At 36.6% G+C, this 23,062-nt stretch overlaps 1 protein-coding gene across 1 annotated transcript in view; it reads right to left on the bottom strand.

Annotated features, from left to right (window-relative positions):
• Positions 1-23,062, bottom strand: part of CTNNA2 (catenin alpha 2) — a 394,793-nt gene that overhangs the window by 44,947 nt on the left and 326,784 nt on the right. The window contains exons 10-12 of the mRNA XM_026048900.1: positions 12,366-12,458; positions 11,942-12,098; positions 9,552-9,752 (exon numbers count right to left, since the gene is read on the bottom strand). Of these exons, the coding sequence (XP_025904685.1) occupies positions 9,552-9,752; positions 11,942-12,098; positions 12,366-12,458 (451 nt within the window). The remainder of the gene's footprint in view (positions 1-9,551; positions 9,753-11,941; positions 12,099-12,365; positions 12,459-23,062) is intronic.

Here is a 23,062-nt window from a genome sequence, read left to right on the forward strand (position 1 = left end):
GTACTGCAACATTTTGCTTAGCAGGATACCCAGCCATTGGACAGGGGGACGCAGGAGATGTGATACTGCTTGACTTTGCAAAAATTTTTGATGTGGATGCACATGACATTCATAGAGACAAACAAGAGAAATGTGAATTAAATTACTGTAAGGTGGATGTAGAATTCGCAAGAAGAAGCATCTCAAAGAATAATTATTAGTGGTGCACTGTCAAGCCTGGAAGATATGTCAAGTGAATTCTTGCAATRTGTCTAGCAAAATGATGTTGTCGTAAAAAATGGCAAATGTCAATCTGAGATTATTACAATATATAGAAAAGGTTTGAGAAGACAAACAATGGCTGGAATATGTGCTGGYAGGCCTCAGTTGTAGGACTCTGTCCACTTTTAAGTATCCCAGTGTACACAGAAACATTTAATACCATGGTGGTTGATCCACTGGGTGGGAAAAGCTTCTTTCAACAATTTCAAACTTGTGGACCTGGATATAGTTCAGTCCTTAATTTACATTATTTCAGGTGAACATAATCTGCCTTTTCAAAATGGAAATAACTATTAAACTGTGCTGTGAATCACTTGCTTGGCAATTGCATTTTTACATCAATGCTTGTTTTGATTAGACAAGCATAAAAAAATCTTAGACTAATAAGGTCCCATTTCTTATTGTTTCTCTAAGCGTGCTGTGATTTTACACAATGATGTTTTTGGAAATTGGCTACCAATTTCAGGTTCAGAAATAAATTGGTGCTTTTGGAGAAAAATCAACCATTGTTTTCTTAGTTTGTGTTGTGGCCTTGAAAAAAGTTATGCATCTACTTAGATTGAAGAATGCATCCCATTAACATCTCTTGATCTAACTACATGCATTAAATTAGGTATTTCTAGAAGAATCATCCTTTTCAGGGTCCAGAGGTCCTTCCCTGAAGCCTTCACTCACACAAATCAGATACTTGGGCTTGAGGGAAACAAGCCTTCTCAGACAACTCTCATATTCATCCTCTCTTCTTAGCTCCAGGTAGTTTCTCACTCATTAAAGAATTTATAGATACCCTTCTAAATTACCTCATTTTCCCTCAACCATATTCATAGAGACAAGACACTTAACTCTAGCTACCAATCACCAGGTAGAAGCAACCCTCAAGTGGCTATAAAAATCTGGTCTAAATGATTTGGTTAAAGTTAGGCAAGAATCACACATCAGGCTAAAGCTTTGGACGATGACACTGCTAGAAGTGAAAGGCAGAGTCCCTCAAAATCTCACATCAAGAATTCTTGCTTCTGCTGAGCATCACAGTAGTGTATGTCACACAAAGAGATAGAATTATTCAGGATAATTGGGAATGACATAAAAGAAGAGTCATTAGAAGAGACCAATAAAGAAAAAATCCATGAGTTTTATATCTATATATATATGTATATATATATAWAAAAATATGCTCTGTTAAGAAAATCCCCCAGCCATTATCCAGATTTAAGGGGTTTTATTACAGGAATGTCACAAAGCAAACACTTAAAAAYGTAAAAGTCGAGATGCAACTTGTTTTTCTTATATTTTCATACATTAATTTACTTACCTGAGGAAGGAACAGACTCTACTAGGATATTTAAGTATTTTAAACAGATATTTCAAAAATAATTTCTATGGGATATGTAACCTACTCTGTAAAAGAACGCACAGTTTCTCAATTTAGTTTGAGCGATGAATAAGGAATTGAACATGACACCTTATTTAGCTTGAAGTGTTTGTCAAAGTCTGCTTCTATAAGAACTGTAAATTCCTTATCAGAAGACTCTAAATATTTCACAAAAGGTTTATTAAACCCAAGCCTCACATAATATTGTAATTTAAAATATTTTCAATCCTAATTATTATATTGCTAATTAAAAAAAGGAAACAAAGGACCTTTTTACATTACACTTAAATGTGGTTTTACTGTATTGCAGACATTATTTGACCAACTTATATTCAGATAGGCAGATTTAATTGAAATATTTTCTAGTTTGGACTCAGAAATGCTTCTAGCCATGTATGTGTGTAAAATTTGATGTGCAGAGACTTATCACGCATTCACTTATATAAAGCAATATTTTGTTGTCATGAATGAAGAAGCGCCCAAATCAATCATGTCCCTGCTATATGTCACTGGATTGACTTCTGAGAATTTACCGTTATGTCCTCTGAAAAATGGCCAATGATTTCTGTTGCAGTTAGCACAAACGTGACTCCTCATCAGCTTTAGATGCTAAACTCTACATGTCTCAAATTGATCACGCAGAAAAGAGGAGCAGCAAAATTARGGCAAAGTATGCAACATGGGAGAGAAAACGATGGAACATCACTGATGGTCAGCTGCCTGAAGCACAAGACCATCTTTTTTCTTCAYGTTAATCACTAATTCGTCTTTCTCCTGATGAAACAATTAACAGATAGATGTAAAAAAAAGATGACTATATAGAGTTTTGTAGTAAACATAAGACATATAGGAAGCAACCATCCTCACTGCCAACACACCACATCACCAGTTTACCATGTGGAGTAAAACAAATGTTCTCAGGATGCCTTGAATTATGGCACAAGTGCCAATCTTTTGGCCCATATGTTTTTTTTAAGTCTGTGTGGCACCTCACAGAAGGCTCTGCTTGCAGGTATATACAACCACCAAGGGTTGACCCAGTAATACAGCACTGTTGAGAAATGCTGGACTTGCTCCTCATGTGCAGCATGAATGTGTTACTCGTGCTATAGAGGACTTAGTGGGACTTCTGGATAGATACAGTGATTTGGGTCACTGTCAGGATTTGGATCAATGTCATTTTGACCTGACATTGCAAGATATGGGCATGTATAAAAGAAGAAATAAATCTTCAAACTCTGTCCAGGTTTGTGATTCACAGCAAGAGGACATGTCTGGGGAACCAGGTAAGTGAAGTCAAGTCTGCAGGGAGGTGCCTCATGGAAAATTCAGTAGGCAATCACTGAATGCAGGAGTCCTGCATAAAACGTATGTAGGAATTACAAGTGCTGGCTGCTGGGACATCTGTGTCTCACCCATTTCAGATGGATTGTCCTGCCTAATTGTGCCAATAAAATATATACCAAATGARCACCCAAGCAGTATTACTACCACTCAGTGGAACTCCCTTCAGGTTAATATTTTAAATAAGAGCTAGCTGCAGCAAAAGAATTTCTCAAGAAAACAGTTGGGTGCTGTTGACTTACGTAATGCAAAACTGAACAATATGTCACTTCTGGCTTTAGTTCTAAGTTTGTGTATATATGCATGTAGGTGTGTGTAGGCAAGGGGATGCAAGGAAAGCCAGTGTTTTTGTTTTAAAAGATTATTGTACAATTCACACATTTGCAAAATATTCTGTTGGAGCTAGTCAGGCTTTGTCACATTTTTCCGCCCATATTTTCTAATGTGGGACAATTTTTTTTCTGCCTCAGCAATCATCTTTCCATGTGCCCATCTTGCAAAATATCTGTTGAGGGAGATATATTTTGAGAAAAGAATTGAACAGTAACTAAATAATAAAGACTTATGAAAATACACACTTCTTTAATACTCATCTATTCTTCCTTACCTTACCAGACTATCATGTATTTTCCTTTTTCCTAGGTAGTTCCAGCTTTTTAAACTCTCCTGGATATAATTTATCTCCAAATGCTCACATGTTTTTGATCATTTTGTTATCCTTATCTTGATTTTCTTCCATTTCTGGAAGATATTTTTTGTTGTGATCCAAGCTGAAAGAATTGTTAAGGGCATTCAGTGACTGTCCTCCTTACTAGACAGCTAACATCTTCTGCACTACTTTGTTTGCTGTTGTGCACTTTAAAGATACCTGCAGCCAGTTGTCCATAGTGATGCCTCATATTTTTTTCTGAGAGGTTGAATTAATGTAGAGCCTGTCCATGAAGATATATGTAGTTTAAATTGTTCCCCTTACCTRGAGAAATTAAATGGAAGTATATTGTGTTGTTGCCTTGCTGATAAGAAAGCTCTACCCAGCCAAATTAAACAATTCCTTCTGGCAAATTTTGCTTGTCTGTTCACTTCTTAATTAATACATTACCCAATACCAACCACAGCACTGACTCCTGAAGCATCTCAGGATTTACCTTTCCGCATGCTGAGAAATGGTCATTTATTCTTTGCTCTTGTCCTGGAACCAGTCCTTAATCCATCAAAGGCCTTAACGTTCACTCCATGGTTACTCATTTCCCAAACAGCCATGTGAGAAGGACTTTATCAAAAGCTTTTGAAAATTGAAATCATTACATTATATTCTCCTTTAGAATTATATTCTATTTTAAAACTCTTTAAAACTGGAGAGAAAAAGAAATATTATTTAAACTTTCAGACACCATGGTGATTTAATCATCTCTTATGTGTCTCATTTAATTGCTTTATAATTTTTTTTAAGGAGTTTTTCACTCTCTTCCTCTGGGTATTGAAATTAGCCTTTGGTTAAAAATTCTTTAGATCAGACCAAGCACTTCCTTGAAATATGAATACACCGTTAGGTATTCTCTGATTCTTTTGTAAAAGAATCATTTTTAATAATGTATTATATGTTTTTGTTGGTGATATCTTTATCTTTGGGTTTAACTTTAGCAAAACCTTTAAGAAAATCCTGAAGTGAATGCAGAATAAAGACCATAATATCATCAAAACTTCTGAAGAAATGCTTTCTTGTTCTAAGGATGGTTCTATCTGTAGCTACCTATATATACTATACTTTATATATATACTATATATATATACTTGGTTCTATACTTTAGCTACCTGGAACTCAAATAAAACACGTATTTAATAGCATTCATTTTCGAATAGTCTCAATTTTTTATCTTTGAGCTCTCTCTCCTGTGTAATATCCTTTTTTTTTCCCTCCACTTGTATTCATCTTGTTTCCATCTACATTTTGTCCCTTTTTATATTTTTACCAAAACATTCCTCTTTACCCTATATTAATATTATCTTTAAGAACACTTATGAGCTGTTCTTTCCTAGTGGTAAACTTTAACAATCACCCTAGCCACATTGATATACCTCTCATAGACACATTGGTGAACTGGTGCTGATTTTGAACCTTAGTGCATAAATGTCCTTCACAGAGTAAGAATCCTAAGTACTAAGACAGGTTCTGTTTCACTGTGGTTTCCACAAACTACAAAATACAAACTGAAGAATAAAACTGAAAATCTGAAGGTTTTCAGTGCCCTCCCCAGTCAGTTCCATCTGTTCTCCTTTTTTCCCCCTTCATTTTCCATTCATTCTCTTTCACCACAGCCCTACAAAGTCTACTCCAATTTTCCCAATTTAAATTCAACCCTTTGACCYTGTAAGAATGTCACAGTCTTTCTTTTTTTTCCCTGCCAACATCTCAGAAATCTTTGAAAATAATATCCAGCTTTGTTCCCAGCTACTTGATTGCTTTCTGTAGCCATTTCCTTCTTTGGATAGCTATGCTTTTTCCCTTCTGGGTCCACTGAGGCGATCCTTCCCCTCTGCTCAGCACCCACCAAAATAGAATTAGCCCAAATGCTCATGAAATTAATGATGTATTAATGATCAGCAGAACTAATAGAGTTCCAATTTCCAAGCTTGTAGCTGGTACACTTTGAGTCCGTGGGATCAAATAAGGTGGAAATTCAAGGGTTGTCCTGCAGTTGGGACACCTGTGTGTCATTCTCTTTCTTTCTTGTGTCTTTTCTGTGATTGTGTAAGAAGTGATATGCGGCTCAGATCTAATATCAAGTGGTGAGGCTCTAATAAGAATTAAATAATTAGATTAATATGTGAATATCTCCTCTCCCCAGTGACCAGCAAGATCCTGAGGACACAAATTCTTCACTAGCCCTGCCCAGCATATCCTTAGTGCCAAATCACTGATAGATATCTAAGTTATTCCAATTATTCTTAATAACTGGGTTGATTTCTCTTTTGTTATATTTATATAATTCTGACATTCCTAATGCAAAGCCTGCATTACTCAAAGCTTGCATATCATTACAGAATCTTCTGCAGGACAAAACAACAACAACAACAACAAAAAAGAAACATCCACTGATGTCTTTGAATTTTGCCTTTCTTTCCAGCAAGCCTCATAGACTCTGCGGTTTTATAGTTTTCATTAGCTTTTGTGAGAATGTCAGCAAGAATCAAATTTTGAGATTGTTTTTAAGGGAAAATTAAAAAAAAATGCATTAACCACTATATCACTAATACTGTTATCGGAGATAATAAGCTAGCCCTCGAGACATACTGGGCTATAAATGCAGTAGGTCAGTCAAGCGCAACCATAAAAAGAACTTGAAATATGAGGGAAAAAAAAAACATATATTTCAAGAGGGCTGTGTGATCTAAATAAAAAAAAAAAAAGAAAGTTTTAAGGTGCTATTCATTATTAAAGTAAGATTTACATGGTTGCAGTTTTTCAAAAACAATTGCATTCATTGAATATGAGATTTCTTTTCAAAAAAAAAAAAAAAAAAGAAAATCATGATCAGAAAAATGTTTCTCTTTCCAAAAGAAGTTTCTTTCCAAAAGAGATTTTTCAGAAGAGAATCTCTCTTTCTGTACTACTTGTGGATCAAACCCTGTACTTGCCCCACACTTTGAAATCCCAGGAAGGAAGGTTTACATGTTAACAGCTAATAGTTCTCTCTCCTGAGCTGACAGTTAAAAGAATAAACTATACTTGCAAGAGAAATGCCCTGTGCATTTTTATTTAACTAAATTTTCTTCAGCTTTCTAAAGCGCTTCATTTAAAAATGAACAAAGGTTGAATTAGCAATGAAAGGAAACAAAGAAGGCAAAGATAAGGTGTTTATCACTGCTGTTCCTCCCTTGGAGCTACTGAAATCCTGAGGCTTCCACATGCGCACCTGTGGGAGGAACTCRTCTCTAAATAAATCACCACTGCCACTCTTTACTGCTCCATAAAACCTGCTCAGGATCTCAAAGTGCATAGGAAATATTAAGGAAAATGCCTCTGGGTGTCTTTGGGAGATCTTACTACCGTCTTTTTTTTCTCTTGGAAGAGATTAGGGACTTAACCACAGAGCTAGTCTGTGTCACAGAGAATAATAAAATGACTGTACATATATATATATATATTTAGAAGCATCCATAGCTATATGGATAGGTACACACAAAGACCAGCTGTGGGACTGAAGGCAGGGATAAACATGGACAGGGCATAGAACGGAGTAGRGGGGTCTAGACATCATTCTCACCTCTTTTCTYATGCTGTGGCCCTAGGAAAACAAAACAAAACACACAAAAAAATCCCTTTTTTTTTCTTTTAATCATCAGTCACAGAGAAATAATAATCAATGCCCTTGTAAATGGCCTAAAAACCTGCTGATAGAAGTGTGCTGTAGTATTATGAGCTGCATTCATGCCTGGCATAAATCATTTCAGCTTCAGTGAGTGCAGAAAATTTGGACACATGATGTCTTCAGAACTTCAATTGTAGAAAAAAGCACAGTTTCCAAGATTTGAAATGTGTGGGGTTTTTTCTGATTTTTTTTTTTTTCATTTTTCATTTTATACTCCTAAGTTCACTTCTGTTTTTAAAAGGAAAAAATATGATAACTTTGACACTGAGGAACAAGGAAGTCGCTTTAAGCACTACTTCCCAGTATTAACAAGTTGATGTTGTCAAGATGCACTTAATCCAGAGCATGTAGGACATATTTATAATTCAAATTGTAGTAAGGAGTGCATTAAATATGGAATGTATGATTTTAATGTGCTTACTGTTGGTGCAGTTTATTGTGCCTTATCACTGCCAATTAGTCCTTTTAAAAATGAAGAGGAAAATATTTATGTAATAATAAGAAATTTTAGCCTAATAAAAGGTCTGAAAATATGTGGGTTTTGTTTTGTTTTGTAAAGAAATCTTTTTGACAGGAGGAATTCCTCAAAATTTCTCATTTTTAAATAAAAAGAGTGCATGAGAAGTGCACATCACAATATTTTATGATACCAAAAAAACAGATATTCTTTATGTGAATTCTTTCTGCACTAGTGGTTGCCACTATGCTAGAGGATGCATTCCCCAGATCTCTCACTGATTATACAATAAAAAAAGGGGAGGAGGGAATAATGATCCACCTTTTACTGCTAAAGTTAATCTCAGCAACTGTTGGGCCCCCAGGGTGAATTTCCAACCATCTTGTGTGTTCAAGGTGCAATATTCTGACCATAAGCACAATAGCAAGAATCTACATTTCAGCTGTAATTTCAACTATAATGGAAGGGCAGAAAAAGAATAAATTCCTGACTTCAGGAATCCTTAGGATTTACTTTGGGCAAAGAGGGCTTTGGGTTCCTATTAAGACCAACAGATATTATGCTGGGGACAATAATCATGCAAAAACCAATATTAAATCTTGGTAACATATTTTAAATTATTTTGCTGATTTCTATACTAAAATCTAACATATGCTATCAATTCTAAGAGAGTTTTTGCTTTGCTACCTCATGGGGATCTGTCTGCTTGTTTTGACTTTATGTTACATTTATTGTGTATGTGCAAACAAGCTCGTTCTCACTTTTGACTTCTGAAATAATCTCCGTGAGTATAAAGCCAAGAGGAGCAAATCCGATAAAAYGGGATTAGCTCATGACTTCTGGGGGAGTCTTATGCTGTGTGTGTCTACACTATAGCGAGTCACTTGTACAATGAGTGGAGATCTAACCCAAAAAGTCAATGAAATATAAAGCATGATTCATCTAAGCAAATGTAGGCATCTACTTTAAAATGAGATATTTCAGTGAACAATTCAGCTACACAGAGCAAGAGATAATACAGAATATAAAGGAGGAGGAGTCTATTAGGTCTATTTAGACCACCTGAGATGTCACCAGCTACTTATATTCAGATGAATCCTGAATATAAGTATCCTGTCTGTGAAGGCAAAAACAGGATTAAAACATCAGTGATTTTACCTAATCTAGTTACCCATTTAATCTCACAGACTTTTGCATCTTTTTCAGTCAGGCAATTTATTTTCAGTCACTCAAATGCATTTTCAATGAAAATTTGTTTTATTTTCCTTAAACACACAATTTCCGTCACCAAAAAGTGCATTCACCTGCACAGACCAAAGAGGAATGTTTATTTTTCTGCAGGAATATCTTAGAAGAGCAGATGTTGACAATGTGCCTATCCACTCTCTGAAAAAGCATTTGCAATGATTTCCTAGAGACAGACATAAATCATAATGAACAAACTCAGAGGGAACCTGAAGAAAAGATTATGTACTTTTTACTTAAATGCACTGAACCTCCAATGAAATAAATTATGCTTGATTATTGAGTTTCTTTTCCTACTGCTCTTGTTAATATGAATTCAGYAGTAGCATGAAGCAGAGAATAGAGAAGCATTTTATTCATTAATTCATTAATTTGCCATTAAGTCATTAAATTGTTTATATCTCGTTCTTAAGCATGGATTTCCCTCTAAGTTACMATTTGCAGAAAACGAAGTGCCAGTTGCTAAGTGATTTGTATTGAACTATATTTCAAATGAGCTTACCAGTTTCCGAGAGCAGTTTSGTAGCTTCCAGCACCTTCTCCGTATAAACTCCCGTCTCATAGTTTTCCATCTCCGCATTGATGATGTGAATGACTCGGGCTGCACGGCCTCGGATGGCACCGGCAGTTCTGTCCAGTGTATCAACATCCCCCTCTTGGAGAGCAATCACACACTTATTCACATCTTCCAGAATATGGTTTTCTGGATAATAAGAAGAAAAAAGATACCTACAAATAAGGCTCACTGCTTTTCATTCTATCTCAGAGCAAAGCTTACAGATTAGGGCAAATGACAAATGCCAATGCATTAAAAAATTGGTAACTGTCCTTACTTCATTCAGTGACAACAAATGAAACATTCAGTGACACTGTGCCATTTAGCAATGAAAACTCCATGTGTGATATTTATGCTTAGAAGGACCTGGGTTGCATCCTCTCCCCTGTGCTATCAGGACCTATCTATTGTTCTTTGCAAAACAATCAGATTAGTTTTCAGATTAAGATGTGAATATTTCGTGATATATATAACCATATATGGTGGTGCACAGTTTGAAGTAACAATGGAGAGTAGTGGGTCTCCTCAGATGGTGCAATATTAAGTAGATTCATTGAAATCATAGGAACTAAATCAGTTTTGGCCACTCAGAATCCAGCCACCTAATCTTCTATATATATATATGCAGTGTCACTATCTAGTGACTATGGTCATTTTTTTTACCATGCAACGGCCACATTTTTCCTGGCACGAAGTCTTTTTTGAATGTGACAGAAAATGCATTTAGAATATGAAAGAAATCATCAAAATTATGGTCAGCCTCCTTTTTGTAGCCACCATATTCATAAAACATAYGATCAACTGTGACACATTTTATGAAGAGGAGGAGGTGTCATTTACATTTAATCAGACATCAGCCAATTTTACTGCTTTTTTTTTACTGTTTAACAACAAAAAATAAATTATTCCGTGTTAAGAAGTTATAGCTGGCAGCAGTGAGTATTCTGGAGATACTTCTTCTAACTCAGGAAAACTAACTAAACCTCTCTAAGGAAAATTAATTTTTAAGCTATGTTAGGAAGCTTCAGACAGACTCAAACACTATAACTCAAGACTGACTCAGTAAGTACATTAAAGGAAAAATACAACTTGAAAATGACAAAAAAAAAAWAAAAAAAAAGTTATCCATGTAAATAACTAATGATTTTATGGATACAACCGTTTGGAGCGAACTGAAGTCCCCGAACAACTAGTCAAATGGGCACTCGGAGCACCTTTTCCAGCTCGCGGGCTGGATGTGCAGGCTCCCCCTTCATTGTGGCGCTAGGTCTCTTGAAAAGTGTTTGTCAGCTTCGACTGTCAAAGCAAAACATGCCTGCTCTTTGCTCTGCAAGTTCATTTTCAATTCCTTGTCATGGCTTGCAGGGCACACTCTGGCAGCAGGGCTGAATGTGCTTAGACTAAAGCAAGCCAGGTCCTTGCTACCAGCAACAACGGGATGCAACTAGACAAAATAGAAGCCAGCAAAGAAAAAGAAGGATTTTTAATAATCTTTTTTCCCCTAAGATCTCTACAATTTATTAAGAAGCCACGGAAACTTCAAGGGTACAAACATAAAACAGAATGCAGTAATATTAAGGGCAAACAGTCCCCTGCAGGTTGGCTCCCTGGTGAGGTTAGCTTGGAGTTAACCTTAGCACACTTGGTGTCCTTACTCAGAGCAATCAACCTCACCTCTTTAAAACCTTGACTAGGAAATGAAGTTTTTGCAGCAGACATTTATCCTGAGACAACCCACACTTTGCAACTCCAGCATTCATGGCCAGTCACATCCTGACAACACATGTGGGTAGGTCTTATACATGACATCTGCCTACATCCCTTCCTGGTCAGGGCCTGGTTATCTTGCCCAGATGACCAAGGGGACCAGGACATGGGGCAAAACAGCTGCCCCGCTGTTCAGATGCAGCTGATCAGAGCAAGGCTAAAGCAGAACGGAAGGAAAGTTGATCTTTCCTCCCTTTGCAAGCAGCTGTGTAAGGACGCTGACAGCTTTTACAAGCATGCTCAGCCTATTGCAAGACAATAATACACTTCAAGAAGGTGGCCAAAGTCCTACTTTGCACCTGACTTGAAACAAAACTTCGCTCCAGAACGAGAAGCTTATAGAGGAAGCAGTATTCTTCTTCTGTTTTTTTTTTTTTCGGAAGGAAAAAGAGTTAACCTTTGCTTCTAGGGACTAATTGGTAGGGTTGAGTTGCTCCCATTGAGTATTGTAGATCAGCATCCCAATAGGACAGGATAAGGATGCTTTAGAAATTACATTTTTTTCCTGTTCTAATCCATTACTTTAATTTTTTACTGTATTTTTTTCCTGACTCCTCTGATCGTGGTACCTGAGACAGAGAGGAAATCATCCACCGAAGTAATGTCATCCACAGCTTCAGTGAGGACTCGCACTTGTTTCTCCCACTGGTCTTTGAAGACATCCATGTTGTCCTGTGCTACTTTGCTCTGGGGTCTGGCCGCCAGTGTGAGTGCAGCATTTATTACCTATTATTCAGAATCATTTGTTAGGAGGAACAGCAAAAAAWTTCTGAAGGGAAAGAAAAAACTGATTAAACGTTGTTTTAAAAAACACAGCTGTACACTCTGTTCATTACCCACATCTCAAGACCTGAATGTATTTTTTACAGTTTTTGCAAAGCAGTCAACAACATAAAGACAAAAGCAAGGCTATAATCTTCACATAGGGTGGCTTTCTGTGTCAGCTACCTTATGCTTTTTAATGCCATAAGTGTTAGCATGAACCTTACTTACCTGTGGGCACAGGCTGTCAATCTGTGTTGCTGCCATACGGACTAGCTTCACACCTTCTTCGTTATTAGAGATTGAACAGGCCAGATTTGCAACCTGCAATGAAAATAGCGGAATGAGCATCAGGTTTTCAGCAAGTGGGCCATTTTATACTTGTTTTTCTYTCTTTGAGCCTTGATTGCATGTTGAGCCTTGCCTAGAATGAAAGGATTGTACACAAGAGGCATGACACGGCATCTTCTGGGCTGGCAAACAGAAACTCACATAGATTATTTCCTTACCAGCAAATTGAACTAGCAGTCCTCACTATTAGATATTTTTCAAAATTTTCTATCACTGCCAAGTGTTTTACCTCCTCCTCCATAGATTGTACACTCTATACAGCTTCTTAGGATATTTAATATCCAAACAATGAACTATACAATTCCTTTGCTCTCCTTTTCCCTTTTATTAGCCATGCCCATGAGGAATAACTGTAATCAGGTCAATGAATTATACTCTTAACTTTTTCAAATGAAGAATCTCTGAGGTCTTGACATACGCATTTATGYTGTGCCATCCAAAAAACAAAATCCCGATACCTTCACCAATACTGGGAATTTATACATTTCTCAAGTATCCACATTATTTCAGTTCTTAATGGCTTTATATATGTCAAAATACTCGGAAAACAAATCTTTTTATTTCTACGGGACAGTTTGCCCTAGATTAAATCTGTACCAGTAAGAAAATCCTTACTCGGTCACATGAAATGTCTCAATGAGCGGGTTCATTCTGTGCTAGATGCCTAATCATCTCATTCAGAGATGTAAATATCTACATGTGCTTGCTGTAGCACAGTTTTAGGAAGTCTGAACCTCAAAATATTGAGAATGGCTGGGAGAACATAAAGGCAGGGGAGATTCTGAGGGACACGTGAATGAGATCAAGCAACCAAATCATGACAACAAACTCCACAAAGCTGAATCCCTGCAGTTGGTTTGTGAGTRGTGTAATGTGTCTACCAGTACATACAGTTCTTACTGCAAAAAAAATCCATTCCCCAAAGATTTGTGTCAAGCCCACAAATCTATCCAGGGGTTTCAAAACAGCAATTCATGTCACAGGACTTGTAATTACGCTAATCAGTGATATTGAAAACACAGAGGTACATTTTGGGAGGGGGGAATACAGGATTACATGTTTTTAAATCAGTCAAAAGTATGRCTCTTAAATCTAATCTACATTAAARCAAACTTATAAAATTTTAAATATGCTTCCTTGATATTATTCACTCTGCCTGAGGGCATAACTATCAGTTGGAAATGATTCATGAATTAGTTCAAATATCCCCATCCTTCCAATTTTCCTCTGGTCTCCCCTTGTGGTATTAATCTGTTCTCGTCGCCAGTGCACATCGCCACATTAGCCTTGATCCATCTGTTCTTCCTAGAACCTATTTTGCTTCGCAGTTATTTAGAACGTGGTTTGCATGCATCACCGTGACAAAGCCCAGTGAAGAAAAGGACCTTAGGCTCCAAAGAGTCTTCCAGGCATTTCTATGTCAAGATTTTATCATAATGTTGTGATTTTTATTTTCATTTCATGGTGAGACAAATGAGCTCGGGTGTTTATTAACAGCCTTACAGCACTCAYGTCAAAAATGTTCTCCTGAGTTGACATCTTCCAATTAATTTACCTTTTTCTGTAGTCAATTCTTTGCACACATCAAACAGACCACTTTAATCTTCATGAGAAACAAAAGCTAACCAGGATAATAATTAGAATGCAATAACGTACATGGAAATTACAGACCCTAAAAAATAACAAATGGTATTAAGTTCAGCAAAAGCTTCTTGTATTTAAAATATGTGGTATTTTAGATTGCCCTTTCATTTTGTGATTAGCAAGATGACAATCTGTCCTAAGGCTCCAGATGCACCGTATAGAGTACTTTCTCTCAAATAGCAGCAAGATATGAGAGTGAAAGACTCTGGGTGTCACGAAATGGCAATCAAACTGTTAGGCAGCTCTGCTTCTTTGAGTCCTCTTGAAATAGATCTTCTCAGAACAAAGTCAGAGAAAATCAAGCATAATTTCTTCTCGGTCTCTGTTAATTTTTCTTTCAATAGAATTTGATGAGATGATAGCTCGATATTGTAAAACACCCTGGTTTGTCAAGGGAGATAACCTGAGAAAAGTTTTTCTTCCTCTTGTAAAATACTTCACAAGTCAGTATATTGTTTTAGATACAACTATCAATACTCAAGGAGTAAAAGTGTAATGCAGGGCTACCTTAAACATGCATCAAAAGAGCATTATARTTATCTATTTCCAAAATAATYGTCACAAAAATAAAATTAATGYGTCTCATATATAAACCTAATCTAAATGCTTTCTGTGGTATATTTTAAATATCACTTAAACGCATTTCTGCAGAATCATCACGAGCACTAGTGTCACACTTCAGAAGCCATTATGTTGGCTGGTAACATGGAAAGATCTGATTATGTCAAACAAGCACTGAGCTAAACAAATCCTGCAAAGGTAGATGCAGATGCAATGTGGATTAAATTGAATTTAGCATAATAGAGACAATTTAGAATAATAAATTAGGACTATGACTTTTGAAGTCCTACTTCAAAACTTACTTTTGAAGAGTGGCAGGAAATAGACATTATTTGCTGCCACCCACATTTTAGTGCCAGTGTTTAAGCATGGATCCATGAAGCAGTAAAGTTTTAAGTGCACTCAATCATCAAATACTGCACTGTTTAATTGTTTTTATTGACTTATTATCAAATATACAATCAAGTTACTCTAAATTAATCCTTCCTGTAAGGCAAGGTCCCTATGCGTGCTCTTAGTCCATACTACAGGAGGTAATTCAACATGATTTAGTCTACTGCAAAAAAAGATTAARCTACAGTCAACAACTTCATCTATTTTTGCTGCTCCCCAAAAAAATTAAAAAAAAAAAAAATAGACCTAGTTCCATCCCATTTAGCTTACACACCTAAAATGAGACATTTTGGTTAGGAGTCACCATCTCTTTTGACACTGGCAAAGAGGCACAGGCACTTCAAGAGAATGTGACAAATCCTCAGGGGAGTATCTCACTTTCTGGATGCATTTAGTAGAATAAAGCCAAACTTTTAAGACAGCAATGGGTTATCTACATATTAGATCGTATGGATGTTGAAAATGGCCTTACTAAAATAAAAGTGGGAAATTTAAGAGTTAGTTTTTAACATTTCATTGTAAGTTGTTTTACATAGGCATATTTAATAGAATACATATTGTGAAGAAGCCAGATCCTTCAGAGTTGGGAGTTTTTCTAATAGGTCGCTCTGCAGACCTAGCCCTGGATGCAGCAGATAGCTTGGAAAGCAAAACAAGCAGAGTTGTATGTTTAAACTTGACAGTATGCAGTGGTGCAATTGCAAAACCATGCAAGGAGTAGCATATTTAGCATTTAGCTACTTAGCATATTCTAAATTGGACCTTCCAATTTATGTGTTTATATATTGTGACCCAAGCGTTTGAAATTTGCTTTCTTAAAGTAACCTATTGTCTGARATCTGTCAGGAAAGGGATGAAAGTTATGAGCTGCTCTGAAATCAGTGCTAACACTTCTACTGATTTCACAGAAAGTGGTCTTTACTGCACCCTTCTGAAGGTGAACATTTACCATACAAATGTATTTGCTGGAAGGTCAGCAATTTTCAGAATTTCAGAATTCAATTTTCAAAAGGGTCTGTGGCCTTAGAATTTATTATCTCCTTTTTTATTTTTTTTCCTAAAAGCTTGATTTGTCAGTCTTTTCCTTTAGATTTCAAATATTCAGTTTTCACTRAAGCACAGAAAAAGAGAATTTCAGGAGATGATGGATTTAGATGTAACTAGGTAGGTAACTCATTTTTCTTTTGTTCATTTGTTTCCTAAGCTCCTTGAACATCCTGAATTCACTGTTTGTCTAAACAGAAGATTGTACTAAGATCAATGTGAACCGAAGAGTATTTAAATGAATGAAAACATTTTGAATACCAGAATCAATGAACTGTGAATCATCCTTGAAATGCATGGGGGACTCGGTAATAGTGAATCCGGCTGTGCAGATAAACACCATTGTCCAGAATTTCAGGTCTGCTGAGCTACTCTTACACCATCAAAAACAATGGCTAAAGACCTTAAAACTGTCCTGTGAGAGTATGGAAAAGCAATGAGAAGGAAAATAAAACCTCCAGCTGCAGCCGTGCCATGTTTTTCTGCAATCACCAAAGCCATTGAACCAATCCTAGAATTGGGGAAGCAGAAAGGTGCTTAGAAGCTCCTTGACGTAACTTGGTATTTYTGGCACCAGCAGCCCCAAAAGACAGCTCTCCAGCTTGTTGGTATCTCTCTTCAATCATGTGGGTAATTCCATGAGCTTCAATTATTCACAATATATGCTAGATCAATCCCAATTAAATGTATTTGATTGTATTTGAGCCTCCAGCATTTTCCTGCGTTAAACGAAACATAACAGATGGTGGGGGAAGGATTTTGTTTCTAATGTGTGGTTTTATTACTATTGAAAGGACCTACCAAGGACAGCAGACCCTGATTCTTGGTTTATTGCAAAAGGTTATCTACACAGTGATTGAAAAGGTAACTAKCGCATGGGTAGGCAATGCGTACATTAGCTTTATGTCATTTATTTATGCAATAATTGTTGCAAATATTAGTGAAAAAAATCACAAGTTATTGTTTTTTAGGAGACTAAAGACACACAAGACAATCAAGATTGTTGAGTGCTAAGTTAAGTGCTAAAAATCATAATGTCACTGAGAGGTTATATTGCAACAGTTTCTTTTTCCTCCTCACAGAACACAGTACCATTTGCACTACTATGAAAATATTAGATTTTGGTCTCTTCCCCAGCACCTATCCCATATGTTACGGGAATTCATATCAAATAATGCTGCCTCTTTTATATTAACCAGTCACCTGTTCTTGATTAAATAAGATATATTTTTTAAGTTACTAATTCAAGTGTAACTAGTAGACTGTATGTATAAATGGCGGTAAACATTGAACTCTCTATTTGGAGGGTCAAGTTTCTCCATCACACTGCTGAGCTCGAACTGTGATGAATACATCMAATTGCCAGGTAATACGAAGAAGGCATCTCTCCCCCAAGGATTCAGTCACTACCATGATGTCATTTCCAAAATTCTCTCWTTCTGTGCATCCACTGCTGAAAAACTACCCAGCAAACAGTTGTAGCTTCCCAAGATGTAAATAAGAATAGGACTTAATCTTGGGAATGCTGTCAAGACCAGATTCCTGGTTTATTGTAATTAGTCTTCTTGAGCAGTAAAGCAATGCACTGACAAAATGCTGTGAACAGTTTTCAATGTGAACATTAGTTTTCTGTTGTCTATTTATTGAGATGGACCATAAAGCAGATAAATCTACAAAAACACACATCTAGCTCTACCATCAAGCCTAAACAATCACCCCGTCATTAAATACTAAAGGATGCTCCACTGCTGAGTTTTAGTGGCATAATCAGAGCCAACTGATATGATTCTGGTCTTCTGAGTTACTTATAAATGCATTTATTTCCTGCCTTTCACAGAAAGAAAATGTAAAACGTTCAACTAAGGAAATTCCTTCTGTGAAGGTCAGAGGCAAATGACCCACCTCAGTGTTCTTTCACCTCTGTTAGCAGGCTCAGGTCATTTTTTCTATTTAATTTGTCAGGTAAAGACTGTTTTTACCCCATTTTTATATACTTYTCATACAGAAAAGGCAGACAATATAAAGGAACAACAAAAGCTGTAACAACATCTCTGCCATATCAGACAACAAAAACCTTAACCTGCAGTAACTTTTTTGGTTCAAAATATATGAAAAGACCTTCAGAGCTTTTTGCTATAGTATTCCAACAAAAGAAGTTATATAGGGTGTTTTTGTATAAATACATTCTGGCCAAGCTACAATAAAGGCCATTGCCCTCAAAAACTTGCAATGAATTATTAACATCATGCACTGAAATACACAGGGGAGTGAGGAGGCAGTTGGTGTCCCAAAGAAACAAGATTTACAAGACTGCAATGCCTACAAGTTGATCCTATAAAGCAATTTTGACAACATACCAGGGGTATTGCTATAACTAATAGATATTAATAACAAATAGTTTCCAAAGCAATCCATCTAACTAAGAATGGCCCATTATTTTGGAAAATTGTTCAGTGACCCTAGTACAAGGATGCATGCCTGACTAAGCTGTGCTAATCAAACATTATACTACCAAGAAGCCATATTTTGAAGGATCTTGCAGAAAATAAATTAAAAAAAAAAAAAAACAGGAATAAAAATAGAAGTCCAAGACAAGTTGCATGGCAGCAAAAGCATTGGAAGCATCAGCCATCAGCATAGCATGAGATCAAAGACCTCAGTGTATAACCACAAATCACAAATGGTCTCTATATAAATGTAACCTTCCTTGAGAGTTAGACAGAAAATAATTTTAGGACCTAACTCCAGCACATATAGAAGGAATTGTGCTACAATCTATTACAGCTGACTGTGATTGATAGCTTAAGTGGAGACATCTTTAATTTGTATATAGTGACTGCAGCCAAAGTGGCTAGTTGTTTGAGTCACTTGAAAATCTGGGGATGAAGAATTAACCACTCTGATACCCTGCACTGATAAATAAGCAAATATTTCTTATCATTAGGGCAATAAATAACTCTATTGCTTGTGTTTTGTACCCTGCTCTTGAGGCCAAGTTATAATGTGGATGCAGCTGTAAGTCCTTCCCCAACTTTCACAAGAACTGACATTTGCATCAAGATGAGAGTGTCTCAGTCGGAGGACTGGGAGAATCTCGCTTTTCATTTTATTTGGCCCACTTGACAGCCTGGAAGCAGCAGCCAGCTCACCAGCCAGCACAAATCAGTTCTCAGTCAGCCACAGCACATGCTGTATTTGTCTAGTCATCAGCGAAAAACATAGCCATAGACAAAATACTGTGACCGCTTTCATAGGGGTGAGGGAAGAGGATTTTATTTATAGTTATACTTTTATAGGCCTACAAAGTCACATCCAAAGATGGGTTTTATTGTATTTGATTTTTGTGCAATGTTATTGTATAAAATGGTTTTGCAATATTGGTTGAATATTGGTGACTGATGTCACCTGCTCAGAACCAGCACACAAAGACCAGGCAGCATTAGTAGATGGTCCCTCCTCTATTCATCTTCTTAATATGCTTAAACTCTGGCATAAAGAGAGAGCTAGAAGGATGATTTAGTTTACCTAGCTGCTTAACTGTTCTTATTTGCCCAGTGATGCAGTATCTTTTCTCTTGGAAGAGTTAAATTTATGGCAATGGTTTTGCTATATGAGCACTCAACACCAAGAGACAAAATACGACCCCAAGTATTTCATGGGAAAAATACAGGCTGTAATAATGTAAAGTATTTTCTCATTTCTAATATGAAGAAAAACAAGTAGTGGGTCAACTGCTCCTCTCTTTTTGCTCTATCACTTTGTCTCCACATTTTTGTTATGATCTGATGGCTCACATAGCTGTTAAAAGRCAACAATTCCATTTATAACATCAAGCCAGTGCACAGAGCACAGACATGAGTCCTGCTACACTCATCCAGCCTTTACAGTCCTAAACATAATCCCTAGCATGGTTCTTGCCTAAACTAATACTCAATGATGGAACACATCGTCTTTTCTTTACGTCTGTTACAAAAGAATTGGGGAAGAGCAATGGCATTGAGAAACTGGAGAAACTGTCTTGATTTGTTCTCATAGGTAAGTAAAAAGAAAAATAAGAATAGCTGATTAGTTAGTTCTTAGTTCACAAAAAAATAAAAAAAAGGGTTATTTTTTCTAAGTGGCAGAAAAGATTAAATTTTGGAGTGGAACTACCTCATATTTTTAAGATTAAAATAGTGTTTATTAAATATGCTGGACTCAATATCCTTAAATTATATTATCTCTAAATTAAAGACTATATTCTTCTGCTTCTTTTTTTCCTGGAATTTTATTTTTGTTATGCTACTAAAAAAAATCTTGAAATATTAATCTTGGTTGTAAACTGAGCCATATGGTTTACTTGATTAAAAGCTATTACAGAGAATATTTCCTATTGAGTCCTTCATTTTACCCCATTTCTCAAACATTTGCAGTTCTATGCATGAGGGCTGATTGCCTTTTTAAAGGATCATCATTAGCTCATAAATACCTAAAATCACTTGAACAAAACTGGGCTTGTTTCTCATCAGTTACACAGTACTGTTTGTTTGTTTATTTATTTATTTGACTCCTCCAAAAACATAACTGTGACATGAATGCAGCTCATATAAACATTGTTTTTAATAGAGAGTTTTTATAGCGAGTTCTTTTAGTGTCTTTTAGAATTAAACATAAAACAGGAACGAACTTTTAGCTAAGAAATCAAAACAATTAAAATTTCTGCACAGCATGCTAGACAGAGCTCTTTAATTCACTGTACTGTGATTTATGGTCCTCTTAGCATGCAGAGATCAGTATAAGATGACCAATGTCTGCGCTATTAGACTTAATAGCAATATCACTATACTGTTGGTCTCCTTTACAAACTGCTAGTTCAAGGTCTGTGGCCAGGGCATCCGTGATAAAGCTACAGAGTGTCCTTCTATCAGTCCTCTTTAATCATTTTTTAAAGCGTTCGATTAATTTAATTCAAATTAACAAAAGAGTGCTCATCTCCCTGGTAAATAAGTTACTAACATTTTAATGGAAATGGGTAACTGGTTTGACTGGATAGACCTTATTATCCTCGAAGTGCCTCACTAAGAAATGAATTTACCTGATACCTCACTCAGAGGAATTGAAATAGGGGTGAGATGGTATAAATTCTGGGTGAAAAGCTTCAGCTAGGTCTAGCAGTTGACCAGAAAATAAAAATCGCCAATAAACTAGAATTAATGAAGTCCAGTGCTCACAAAATCACTTGTCTAATAAAAGATAAAAAGATATTACTTCTACCTACCTTTCACATTTGAATAAACCTTCAACTAGGAAATAGGACAATTATTGTGGTTCTGTGAGAGGAAGAACCTGGCTAGAAGATGACAAATTTGGAGTAAGGAGAAGTTCTGGCACGCTCTTAGAGGGTCTTCTGTCCTTTGTGATATGTTAAAACCAACATATTGAGCCAGCTCCAGCTCTGATAAAGCCCAGCTGTGCTGATCATGTATTTTGTCAGCATTATGGTGCATGGACACTATGTCTGGCCCTTCTACTTTGCCATTTCTGATCTTCCTTGCTTGACTCAACCTGCCAACTTGATGTAGAACCAGCACTACCACTAGCCTCGTTGTCCCTGGGCAGTTGGCTCAACTTGGTTATCATGGTTCAACCTTTTGGTCCATTGTTGGACTCTTCTCATCTGGATATGGTGGAATCCGAGCCTTGCCACCCCTGCTTGCACCTCCAGCTCATTCTCACCTTGCAGACCTGCCCACTCCTGCTCGCTGACACTCTTGGGACATCGTGGCAGTTAGAGACGGAAAAAATACATATACACCATGACAATGCTGCAYGTTTAAAAAATTACCATTCAGCATGCAATTTTAAGAGCCTACAACAATAAAAACTCCTGTTTTCTTTTCTTCTATATATTTCTCCTTTGCATACTCACTATTAGCTAAAATTGAAATGTGAGCTATTAGATTTTGTAACTGGCTAGAACAAGSCAAACCCATCCATCTCATGCACAGCAGTAAAGGCTATTTGCTTCCACGAGGACYGTCTTTACAGGCTTATAATAAATTCAGAGAATTTCAGTACGTGAAAACATCCAAACCAAAAGGCTTTCTACTGAGAAGCCTCATATATCCATGCGAATGACATTTTTTAACCTAAAAAAAGTTTTGACATCCCTTCATCTTGTCTTTTATGTGCATTTCGGTGGTTGAAACACCATCGCATAGGATTATTGGTTGTGTTTAACCATTTTCCTCCCGCAAATTAAATTGCTAGGCTTTTACAATACTTTCATGCACATGGAAGACCAAAGGAAAAATATATTAAATATATATTTGAAGGAGTTTTCTCTTTCTTAGAGGATGCTGTCAGCAATGGGACATGCTAGTTCCTCTGTTTAATGCAGTTAAGCATGTAAACATATTTTGAAYGGATATTCTAGAAATCACAGTACAGAGGATATCCGTACACACACATGTGTACAATGAAGCAAAATGAACAAATGAACAAAATGAAGCATTTGCACTGTGAAGAACAGCAGATCACAGTCAGCATTTCTATTGCTGACATAACTCTCAACGATAAAACTCACCCAAACTAACATAAAACGAGTAAGCCTCCTCRGTCAATCCAACTGATGAGAAAAAGCTACAGATTTCCTACTTCACTGATTTACTCCAGCCCTGGATCTGARCCCATCTGGACAGATAGTTCATGTCAAACACTCTTTGGTCAATAAGTCCTAGCTTTGACGTATGAGGATAGAAATGAATTCCCCAGTTAATCCCCAAATGATGCACAAGCAGTACCGAGTGTGGCTCTCTCTTCACTTCCCTATAGGTGTTATCACCTTTCAGAAATGTTTAATGGAGGGCAGTATCTCTTTGGCACCAGTTCATCTATTGAAAGAGGAAAACAAAAGAGCATTTTCTTAATCTGACAACTGGTGATAGAAATCTTCT

Source organism: Nothoprocta perdicaria, unplaced genomic scaffold (genome assembly GCF_003342845.1).
Source record: "Nothoprocta perdicaria isolate Ctin4 unplaced genomic scaffold, notPer1 scaffold_58, whole genome shotgun sequence".
Classification (NCBI taxonomy): Eukaryota; Metazoa; Chordata; class Aves; order Tinamiformes; family Tinamidae; genus Nothoprocta; species Nothoprocta perdicaria.